This window comes from Physeter macrocephalus, chromosome 2, assembly GCF_002837175.3.
Source record: "Physeter macrocephalus isolate SW-GA chromosome 2, ASM283717v5, whole genome shotgun sequence".
NCBI classification, from domain to species: domain Eukaryota; kingdom Metazoa; phylum Chordata; class Mammalia; order Artiodactyla; family Physeteridae; genus Physeter; species Physeter macrocephalus.
Genome location: NC_041215.1, coordinates 25,163,918 through 25,175,513, shown reverse-complemented (window position 1 = coordinate 25,175,513; position 11,596 = coordinate 25,163,918). Strand labels below are relative to the sequence as shown.

The 11,596-nt window shown below is 42.5% G+C and overlaps 1 protein-coding gene across 10 annotated transcripts in view; it reads left to right on the top strand.

Annotated features, from left to right (window-relative positions):
* The first annotated feature begins 6,448 nt into the window (after positions 1 to 6,448).
* The window catches only part of SLC35F5 (solute carrier family 35 member F5), a 44,160-nt gene continuing 39,012 nt past the window's right edge, over positions 6,449 to 11,596 (top strand). For 6 of the 10 annotated variants that reach the window (XR_003683550.2, XM_024115041.3, XM_028501017.2 and 3 more), the window contains exons 1-3: positions 6,449 to 6,730; positions 7,527 to 7,617; positions 7,772 to 7,913. Coding sequence is in view for 8 of the 10 variants with exons in the window: in XM_024115041.3 (XP_023970809.1) it covers positions 6,691 to 6,730; positions 7,527 to 7,617; positions 7,772 to 7,913 (273 nt within the window). In the remaining 2 variants the exon portion in view is untranslated. The remainder of the gene's footprint in view (positions 6,731 to 7,526; positions 7,618 to 7,771; positions 7,914 to 11,596) is intronic. The other 4 variants (XR_002890443.3, XM_007102945.4, XM_028501002.2 and 1 more) reach the window with 4 other exon arrangements.

Below are 11,596 nucleotides of genomic sequence, written 5' to 3'. Positions count from 1 at the left end.
TTTAAGCTTCACCCTTCTGCCAGCCCAGGGCTGTTTCAGGCCTGAAAGCCTGCAGTTGGGAGGGAAGCTTGGCTGCTTTCTCTATCCCCTATCTTATTTTATTTCCTTTCTGTCACTCACCAGGCTGTGTCTGATACCTCTGTGGTTAGGGGATACGGCAGAGGGAGGATGCCAGGGAAGGGACAGAAAAGGTCTTACCTGCCTGGTTTGGCTGTAATACGACATCTCTGCCTTCTGGGAATGGTACAGTGGCGTATGCTAAGTTTGCCTGTACCAACCCTCAAGAGCTAATTGTTCAATTATCAGGAATTTTGTGTGGTTGTTAATTCCATATATCATTAAAAATTAAATCATATATAAACTTACAATTAAATAAATGTTTTAAAATCAAAGATAACAAATACTCATTATCTTCTAACTACTTAACTACATGTTACTGTTTTCTACGTTCTTGTCTTGAGTTTATTTATGTCTACTGTATATGCATGGTGGAAGCACTCTACAGTGGTGTCTTGTTGTGCATCTTTTCCATGTTTAGTGATGTCACGTTGGTACCCCGAAGTTGGATGCAGCAGGAGCCAAGGAATCTTACCGTGGAAGTCATAAATGCTACAAATCTGGACTCTTTTCCTGGAGATCTGGTTGTTAACCCTTTACTAGAACACCACCGGCATGGCGTATTCCATATGCAGATCTTCATTCTCATGGAATGCTTCTGCTGGGACATATGTTTCCTGTAGTTTCCTTGGCAAGGGCCTGTCTCACCTCTTTGACCACTTACAATTTTCCCCTGAGTAGTTCTCTGTTAAGAGATAGCTCATCCCTCGAGGCAGCCCTGGTTGGTAGAGTCACTCTTAAGAAACCCAATATGGCTCCTTCCTATGTGGTCCACTTCTAGCCCGTGAGAAATTCATCTTCATTTTTCTTCCTGGAAATATAGGCCATTCCCATCAGAATTCTCTTTCCTTATCATGCAGACAGAGCAGCAAGGCTCCAGTAAGCCCTAGTTGCATCTTCTTGCCCCCAGCCTCAGGCACCAGCCCTTGTGTTCCTTAAACTCAAGAGAACATGTGCTAAGTAAGACCTTTGAATACTCTCTAGAAGTGCCTACTTCCTCCCTCGCTGGTCCTGAGGTGGGGAGAAGCACACATCCCAAATCCCTAGGGGGATGCTGATGGGAATATTCAGAGAACGTGACAATGCTCTTCAAACAAATGCATAGTTTCCCATCTTTAGACTCTTCTCATGGATTCTTAGTCCACATATACAGCCTGGATGTGAGCGGTGTGCTGAGAGTAAAACTGGGTTAGGACACTCCCTTTACAGTCTACTCCCTTACCTTAGAACATGACTGTCTTCGCTACTGATTGTTTATTCTGTTTTGGGGCCTGGGCTCAAAGCAGAAGATAACACGAAGAGTCACATCTAGCAACCTGTTACATACATCATAGCCTCAGTTTGCTTTTTTCAAATTTTCTCATTTGGGAGTCGAGGCAACCTGGGCTGTTCATGGGCCACATGGGCTGTAGAAGTGTTCCAGGGGCAGTGAGGCTCAGGCTGGGTTTGTTCATTTACTGCCTCGCAGCAGATGGGAATGGGAACGCAGGTGTTGGTGCAAATGATAAGAGAGGAAAGAGCCAAGGTTGTACTGGGCGAGTGGTATCAGGTATCAAGTATCAGGAGCAGAGCACAAGACCAAGATGGGAGATGAGAGAACACGGGAGAAGCTGAGGAGGTCAGGAGCACGTTGGGAAGTGCATGTGGCTGTCGATGAGCTCCTCGTTACCATGCTGTAACCTGCTGGCACGGGCCACTCAGCTGGCAGGAGGCTGATGGATGGGCTGGCTGAAAGCACAGGGCGGGCACGGGCCGCGCCACTTTTAAATTCCTCAGCATCAATTAAATGGGGCTCTTATTTTCTTATCTCGTTCCTCACCAATTATGCCTTCACCGGTAAGATATAAAAGGAAGTAACACTCCAGTGAGACCATTTTCAAAAAGAGCATCGATTTGGCGTCCAGCATGGTACATAGTGCTAAAAGGATACTAGACCAGTACGTTTAGATTCAGTACTTTCTAGCTTAGCAAATGCCTGCTTTAATTAGATAATCAGTTTTGTCCATAACATGGTTTTCTTGAGGGCCATGTCTTACATAATGCCCCAACAATACTACCACACTGGTAGCCATCAAGTGGACACTTAATAATTTCTGCCTTACTAAAAGTGTTTCTCTCTTATTTAAAAGCTCTTCGATTCTCCTCACATACAAATTATAAGTCCAAATTCCCTGAACTAGTTCCCACAACATGCTGCAACCTCCCCAGAATTCACCTGATCTGTATTAATTCCCAGTCCTTCCCTCCATATGTGCTGTGTTCTGTCAAGTGTTTCACCAGTTGCCTCTGGACACACCTTTCTTTCTTGCTCATGTCAGAGACCAGAATGTGCCACCCCCCGAAATTGTCACTTTGGCATAGGATTATTTTGAGCTGGAGGCCAATGAGATCAACAGATGGAGAAAGAAGCCTTCCTGACTAAAAGCAGAAACTTCTGAAAAATTAAGGACTGCCATACTTAAATCCCCTCTCATTGGGAAGTTTTACGGCCACGAAGAAGACAGAAAGCCAAGGTGGACCTGCACAAACCCACCTTATTCCGTTAGCTGCCCCTGCGTGTTTACCTTCTCATGGGTTGCTGCACCTGAAAGTCTGCAACTCTTTTCCTTTGTCACATCTCTAGAAATTATTGCTTTGTTAAGATGCTACATTAGCCCAAGCTCTAACCGCCCATTTGAGTTACTTTTCCTTGAGATTTCTCCCCAACGATATGCCCTGTATGTGTTAATAAACTGTTTGTTGTTCCCTTGTTAATCTGTCTTTTGTCAGTCTAATTTTACAGGACCCCAGCTGGAGAACCTAGAAGGATGAAAGGAAAAAAGAATTTTTCCTCCCCTACACTCATACTCTTTTACTCTCTTAGAAAAAATATCATTCCTCTACCCTGCCCCCATCAAGATTCTACCCATCATTAAAATGAAGCTCAGATCCACCTGTTTTCTAAAGCCTTCTTTATATTTACCTAAAGAGATCATGCCTGCGGAACTCTGGCCCATACCCTCAAGGGCATGGCAATGAGTAGCCAGCAATCAAGCACTGTCCTGGGATGCCTATTCTATATATGTTTGGAACTTTTACTCAGATCTCTTGCTATTTTGCTCCTCCAACCTGCCTGTAAACACTTTAAAGTCTAGGACTTGAGTGTACACAATAAACCCTTAGGACCTTAGATATCTCAGAATCTCCCAAGGTTATGACTTCCATTACAGCATATTATTTACCCCGTAAAATGCAGTAATTCAAATTCAAAAGCAGTCTCTTGTGTACAATAAAAAAAAAAAACTGTGAACCTCAATCCATTAGACCATGTGTTAGATACAAATCAAATCAATTATTTATTGAGCTTGTGTACCCAGCATTCTGGTAGGTACTAAAGAGAATATGATGTTAACATACAAGCTACAAGAGTAGACCGTTGGCCAGGACTTGATCAGTAACTGCCAGCTTCCTAAGTTTTTGCCCTGTTTCCAACTTAGGACCAACCAGAGAAAGGCAAGTACGCACCCCTAACCAACCACATAGGATGCCTTGCTTCTGGTTAGTCTTTCTCGTTTCCCCATGCCAACAATCAAGGCATCCTGAAGCAGTTCCCCTTTTCTACTGTAAAGCTTTTACACTTCCCTGCCTGTCTTTGAGTCTCTGCCAAATACAAGTGATGGGAGCTGACTGCCTTCCTATCACAAGCTCTGAATAAATATCTTTTGCTTTTTCTCGTTTGAGTCTTATTTATTTATTTCCACACTTGGAATTCACAGAACTATTATAAGTGGTTTCAACTATTAACTGGGTGCTCCAAAGGCTCATGACGTAGCCATTTGTAATTTTACTGAGGCTTGAATTTAAAATGTAATCTTTGATACTGGTGTACAGGAGTTAGTTAACTAGTGACTGCCCTGTACACTCACATACAACTTTGCTTTCATATTCATATTGTAACATAGGTACTTACTGAATAAATTATATTCTCTATATTTTGGGGGATTTTTTTTTAAGACTTAACTGATGAATCTTAAGGGTCTACTATTGAGAGATTTCAAAAGGACTTGAAGAGTGATCGACTTTGAAGAGTAAAAAGGAAATTAATAAAAATGAAAGATCAATCTTTTTAAGCCTGTGAGACTACGAAAGTAGTACTACCAACAGAAATGAAGATATGAGGAAGAAAATTGGCTTCAAAAGGTCAAGAGATGGCAGGATGTTCAAGCTCATTCAACAAATATTGACTGCAGTTCTGTGTTAGGCACTATTCTAGGCGCTGAGGAGACAGTGGAGGACCATATAGGCAAAAATCCTTGCTCTTGTGTAATTTATATTTGAAAATGTAGACAGCTGGGATTTGGTAGGAAGGGAAATGTAAAGATACCTGCTTTTAAGACTTAATCACACAGGGACTTCCCTGGTGGCGCAGTGGTTGCGGGTCCGCCTGCCGATGCGGGGGACACGGGTTCGTGCCCCGGTCCGGGAGGATCCCACAGGCCGCGGACCGGCTGGGCCCGTGAGCCATGGCCGCTGGGCCTGCGCGTCCGGAGCCTGTGCTCCGCAACGGGAGAGGCCACAACAGAGGGAGGCCCGCATACCACAAAAAACAAAAACAAAACAAACAAACAAAAAAAAGACTTAATCACACAGAGATGAGTTAAACTTATATCAGAAAGCAGCTTTCTAAGACTTTGAAGTTTCTGAGGACTTGGCCTTGGACAAGACATATGGGGACAAAAGAAAGAAATGCCTGAGGTCAGGATGCCACGGCACAGAAACCACACCAGGGCCTGTTGACTCAGAGTAGTCCAGTGGAATTTCCCTCAGAGTGTGCTGGGAAAAAAATGTTAAGGGAAGATTAACCTAGGATTAGAGGCACCGGCCTTTAGCAGATGCTCTGGAAATAAGTGGTAATAATGGTAATTTATATACATTTACAAAGTACTTACATTTCCATTATTTATTTAAGAAACGGATGAAGAGTATCAGCATATTTATAGATGGAGAACTGAGGTAGAGAGAATGATAGTCCTCAAGATTACACAATAAATTGTGGTCAGATTAAGAATTAGAACCTAATTTTCCTGACTCTTAGATCCTGGGAGGTATTCATAATGCTACTATTTTTTTCAGTCTGTGTATCATAAATGTAGCTTAAAAATTCTTAAGCATATTATGAGCCTGACACCCTAAAGAAAGAAGGATAAAGCAGGTACTGAAATAATTTGATTAATGTCTGCAAACAAATTTCCCCTAAGTAGTAATTTTAAGTAAATGGTTAAGGTTTTTCTATTCTGCATGATACGTTTCTGAATAATTTATTAAAGGAGCGTGATGCTGATAGTTTATTAGAAATTGACTAGATTACACAAAAAATGTCCATTGGTATTGTTTTATTAGTCAACTGAAAAAATTCAATACATTCAATTTCAATAAAACGAGAGATTAAAAAGGTAAGAAATGCACTACATTTGACTATAGAAGAAAATTTCATTTCTTCACACCATCTCATAAAGATGTTACAAATGCGCTGGTGGTAGACAACTCCATACAGAACCTCGTAGTATTGTTTTTGTTTTCTAAATGCAAACCAGCACGCTGGCAAGCCATTTTTCTTATGGGATACTGAAAAGATGATTAAGAAAAAAATCTGTACGGTGTAAAAATTATTAACATTTGTGTTCTACCTGCCATGAATTATCTAAGCCCTTCACATTTGTACACTCTCATGTAATCCTGGCATATGTACAAACTAACAGATGAGGCAGCTACTATTATTATGCCCACTTTTCAGATGAGGAAACTGAGGGTCACGGAGGTGAAGCAGCTTGCCCTAGGGACACAGCTTCTAATTCCCAGAGCTGCGATCTACTTTACATAGAAAAAGTTTCCAGAAAGCAAAAGTTCTCCCAAGCCATTTTACTTTTCCGGCCTCTTCTCGAGAAAGGAATATCCAGAGTTGCCTGACCGAACTTTGTAAGAAATGGAGTCGCTATCTCTTCTTTTAGCGCGGGGCCATCTGGAGGCTCGGCCACCTCCCTTGACCTTCGCTCCAACCCAGCCACCCACGCCCGCTTCCCTCTTCTCCTTCCACCGCGCCCCACTTCCCTTCTTCCAACCTCCGCTCCTCCCTGCCCCCCCAGCCGCGTCTCCGCGCTCGGTGCCCAGCGCCGCCAAACCACCCTAGAGGCGGACCCTCCCGCGGCCGCCGTTGCGCCTCAGTGACGTAACCCGCACGCCGCCGCCCTCAGGCCGTGGGGCAGGGCCGCAGCCAGGCTGGCTGGCCGGGGCCGGGGGCGGGCCCGGGGGCGGGGCCAGGATCCAGCTCCAGGATCCAGCTCCAGGATCCAGCTCCAGGATCCAGCTCCAGGCCCCCGCGGCCATCGCTGCTTGCGCGGTTCCTCACTCTCGCCCCCTCCCCGCCCTCCCGGGCCGAGTGGAGCCGGGTGGCGTCGGTAGCCTAGCCCCGAGGGGCACCGCGGCTTCAGGGGCTGGGCCTCCAGCGCAGCGCAATGTCAGGCGCCGCGACAGCCCTGTGAGTCAGAGGCCGCGGCCGTGGTCCTGGGCGGCGGCGGGTCCGGGCCGGGTCCGCTAATGGTGCCGCCACGACACCATCGCGGTGCAGGAAGGCCAGGTAGGTAGGCACGGGCGGCCCGCGAAATCACCCGGAGCCGAAGCCGGTCTCGAGGGTCCACCAACAGCCCCACCTCCAGCCTTTGGTAGCAGCCGACGTGCTTTGACCGAAACGGCAACGGTGTCTGGGGAAGCTGCCTGGGCGCCGCCGCTTCAGGGCTTTACTCGCCTTCCCTGGGGAGGCGTCACCGGCTTAACTTTTTTTTTTTTTCCTCCGAAAAGGGAAGATTCCCTTTAACAGCTGTTTCCCCACCCATCTCGTGAATGACTATTTAGATCTAAAATAAGTGACAGGGGTGGGTGGGGAAGCCTGGAGGATCCTTTCCCTTTACCACGTGAGGTGCTTGGAAACGTGCCGTCGAGACTCACAACAAATCTCTTCCTCTCACATCACCCAACTCCGCTCGAGATCGGGGACGGAAAAGACACTTAGAAACAGGCGCGTGTCTAGACGCTGTCCCGGGAGTGGGTACCTCCGGAGAGAGGCACGGGAGGCGAATGCAATTCTGTATTTATGAAACTCGGAGAAGCTATTTTTCAGTAGCTAACTATTCTTAAATATGCCGTTTGTTGAATACTGCTTTTTTTTTTTTTCCTGTACCATGTTCTTTTCTGAGTATAATTTGAAATGCACAACGGATAACATGAAAGTCTAGAGGAAAGTGTCAGTTATATTTTACACACTTGGATATTCTTTCATTTGCTTTCATTTGGAAGATGAAGAGTGAAAAGGAGCTTATGAATCTTATGTTGAGTGGTTGATGTTTTCATAAGCGTTGTTTTCTGGTGGTTTTTAGGTGCGCTGAGTTCTTCACCTCCGTTTAGACTCAGATCTGACCAGTTTTCAGGCACTGCTCTTGAAGACCTCAGAAAGGCCTTTAAAATAAGGTAAATTACACACTTTTTTTTTTTACCTGTATGACTTTCAACCTGAACATTAGCTTAACAAATGTAAAATATTTCTGTGATACTAATTTTCTCGTTTTTATATGGTTATTTAAAAAATATCTCCTCTAATGTGATCTGTATTTTCACGAAACAGACTGCAAATGGTGTGTGTATTTATCATGAACCGAATGAATTCCCAGAGCAGTGGTTTCACTCAGCGCAGGCGAATGGCTCTTGGGATTGTTATTCTCCTACTTGTTGATGTGATATGGGTCGCATCCTCAGAACTTACTTCGGTATGTAATTCTTGTCTAGGAATGATGTTGCGTTGTAGAAATATTATTATTGTTATAGTATCTCTCGTCATTACTATCTCTCATCTTACTTAAAGCAGTATTTTTTTTTTTAATTTTAATTTTTATTTTTTTTTGTGGTACGCAGGCCTCTCTCTGTTGTGGCCTCTCCCGTTGCGGAGCACAGGCTCCGGACGCGCAGGCTCAGCGGCCATGGCTTACGGGTCCAGCCGCTCTGGGGCACGTGGGATCCTCCCGGACCGGGGCACGAACCCGTGTCCCCTGCATCGGCAGGCGGATTCTCAACCACTGCGCCACCAGGGAAGCCCTTAAAGCAGTATTTTGAAGATTGTTGAATTATTTGTCTTTTCTTTGATAATGAATTAGTATCAATTCAAGTTGAAACTGAAAGGATACTCTTTTTGTTGCTTCATACAGTTTTCTTATATCTTTTAGGGAGGTTATTTAGAAAATGAGATACATGCATATTTTCTTAATATTTGTGGATGTTTTTGTTGTTTTTTTTCCTAAATTAATTTCTTTCTTTAGAAATACTATCATCTAGTGGAACAGCCATGTAGGATGCGAATCCATTTGTCATCATTTAGTAGAAAGTGAGAATGCTTTAGGACAGATGAGTGAAAGTGATCTGAGTTTTCATGTACAGGGCACTATTGTACACATACATGCGTGCATGGACATTTATATGTTTGCCGATTCAAACATTATTACGAAGTATGTGTATACAGTGATTGCCTTTAGTTAAATTTTATTTGTTTTTATTGATGACCTGTCGGTAGTAATGTGGTATTTTGAGTTCACAAGCTAGTTTTTCTTTCAACTTGTACAAGTACTTTATTCTGTTTGGCTAATGATCCCTGTAAAAACCTATTTTCAGAAGTTACTGCATTTCAACTTACATGTTGCTATCTTAAGGCAAAAGGAAGACTAGCATTTATAAAATGAGCTTAAATGTCCAAAGAAGCAGTGTGATACTGCTGGTCATCTCACATGGTAGCTAAGTAAATAGTTGACATTGACATTGTATCCAATGAATGAATAAATGTTTAGCCTTTTTGGACTTAGGCTCTGGAATACAATAGGCCATTTATTTTCACTCTTCTACAACCTTTTAGTTTTTAGGTTAACATTCTGTAGTTTAACTACAAAGAAACCTCTTTAATGTTGACAGGGAAATAATCCTATCTTTAAAATTTTATTTTAGTTTTAAATAAATAGTTTGGTTTTTATTTATCACGTAATAAAATTTAGGACAAAAGAGCACCTGATTAAATTATAATTTAACAATCCATATCTAAGCAAAGTTAAAAAAAAACAAAACAAAAACCCAACAACAAACTTGTCCCTATTTTTGAAAAAAGTAAAACCTGTTGATAAGAGGATATTTTATAATTTGGTTATCCAGGAGCATATGTAATGTGTCTAATTCCTCAGCCAAATATGCTTTTCAAACTTAAGATATACTGTGTATTTCAAAATTGAAAATCAGTCTTTTTATTGCGGAAATTTTCTGACATATACAAAGTAGAGAGAATGGTATAATGGATCTTCACGTACCCATCACTTACCTTTAACAGTTATCAAATTTTGCCAATCTTTTTTTAAAAATAAATTTATTCTATTTATTTATTTTTGGCTGTGTTGGGTCTTTGTTGCTGCACGCGGGCTTTTCTCTAGTTGCTGCGAGCAGGGGCTACTCTTCGTTGTGGTGTGCGGGCTTCTTATTGCGGTGGCTTCTCTCGTTGCGGAGCACGGGCTGTAGGCGCACAGGCTTCAGTAGTTGTGGCTCGTGGGCTCAGTAGTTGTGGTTCGTGGGCTCTAGAGCACAGGCTCAGTAGTTGTGGTGCATGGGCTTAGTTGCTCTGCGACATGTGGGATCTTCCCAGACCAGGGCTCGAACTCACGTCCCCTGCCTTGGCAGGCGGATTCTTAACCACTGTGCCACCAGGGAAGCCCCAAATTTTGCCAATCTTATCAACCCCTTCCCAAACATTTTTTCTTCCAGTGTTTAAAGCAAATTCTGGCCACCTGTCATTTCACCTATAAATTCTTTCATATTCTTCTCAAAAGGACTTCTAATTTTTAAAATATAATTACCATGCCATTAATATAGCTCACAAAATCAATTATAATTCATTAAAATAATCTGATATTCAAATTTCCCTGGTTGTCGAGGATGTCTTTTTAGGTTAGGATCTAGTCAAAGATCACACATTACATCTGTTGGAACTTTTAAGTCACTTTTAGTCCTTAACTGTATTCCCTCCCTTTCTTTTTTTTTTTTTTTGATTTTTTGGAGAAATTGGATCATTCTTCCTGTAGAATATATCACACTGTCGTAGTCCATTTGGGCTGCTACCGTAACAGACTGCCGTAGACTGTGTGGTTCAAACAACATTTCTTACAGTTCTGGAGACTGAAAAACCCAAGATCAAGGCACCAGCAGTTTTGATGTCTGTTGTGAACTGCTTCCTGATTCTTAGATGGCAGTCTTCTCACTGTGTCCTCACAAAGCAGAAGGGGCAGGAGAGCTCTCAGGAGTCTCTTTTATATGGAACTAATCTCATTCATGACTTACCCTCGTGACCTAATCACATCCCACAGGCTCCTCCTTCCTCATACCATCACACTGGGGGTTAAGATTTTCACCTAAGGGGATACAAACATTCAGTCCACAGCACACACGTTCTGGATTTGGCTAATTACTTCCTTGAGATGTCATTTACCTTGCTCCTTTGTCTCTCTTATTTCCTGTAAAATGGTAGTTAGATGTAAAGTCTTGATTTGATTTAGGTTCAGTTTTTAGGAAAAAATGCCTTGGTGGTATTGGGTACTTCCTTTGACAACACAACATGAGGCCCATAATGCCTGCAAGTCTTACTTTGGTTGATGCCAATTTGAGCACTGTAAGTTCCTCATCAATCTTTAGGTAGTGGTTGAATATCCATATGATTATTGCCCAGATAGAGTGTTTCACTAGGGTTGTAAAATGGTGATTTTTCTAAGGGTCGTTCCTTCTGCATTTATTAGCTAGAATTCTTTAAGGAGAACTTTTCCACAACTACTGTTTGGTTATCCTGATACACGGGTCATATAGGAAAGGTTGGATAAATCTTGATTCTTTTCCTTTATTCATTTTTTTCCCCTTTATTCATTTTAAACTAATGTTGCCTAGTAACTTCCAGAAGTAACCATTGAGCATTTTTTGCATATCATTATACATTTATGGATTTTTGTATATTTGATGTGTTTTAAGCAACTGTGGTTATTATCCCTTTTGATGCTTAAACTGCCCTATCTTTGGCCGGTGGGAGCCCCTGTAAATTCTCTCCAGTGTCCTTTCAGTATTACCGCATTAATCTTTAAAATCCTGTTTGCCTTCTGGCACAAGATGCCCCAGACTCATCTCATACATTCCTGCCCCATACTTGGATTTGACCCTTTCTTCAAGGGCCTGTGGTTTTTTTGTGTGCAAAATGGTACAGATCATCATCTGGATTCTAGAGGTGCTCATTCCTTCTGGGTTATCTTTTTTTAAATTTTTATTTATTTTTTTATACAGCAGGCTCTTATTAGTTATCTATTTTATACACATCAGTGTATACATGTCAATCCCAATCTCCCAATTCATCACACCACCACCACCACCACCCTGCCACTTTCCC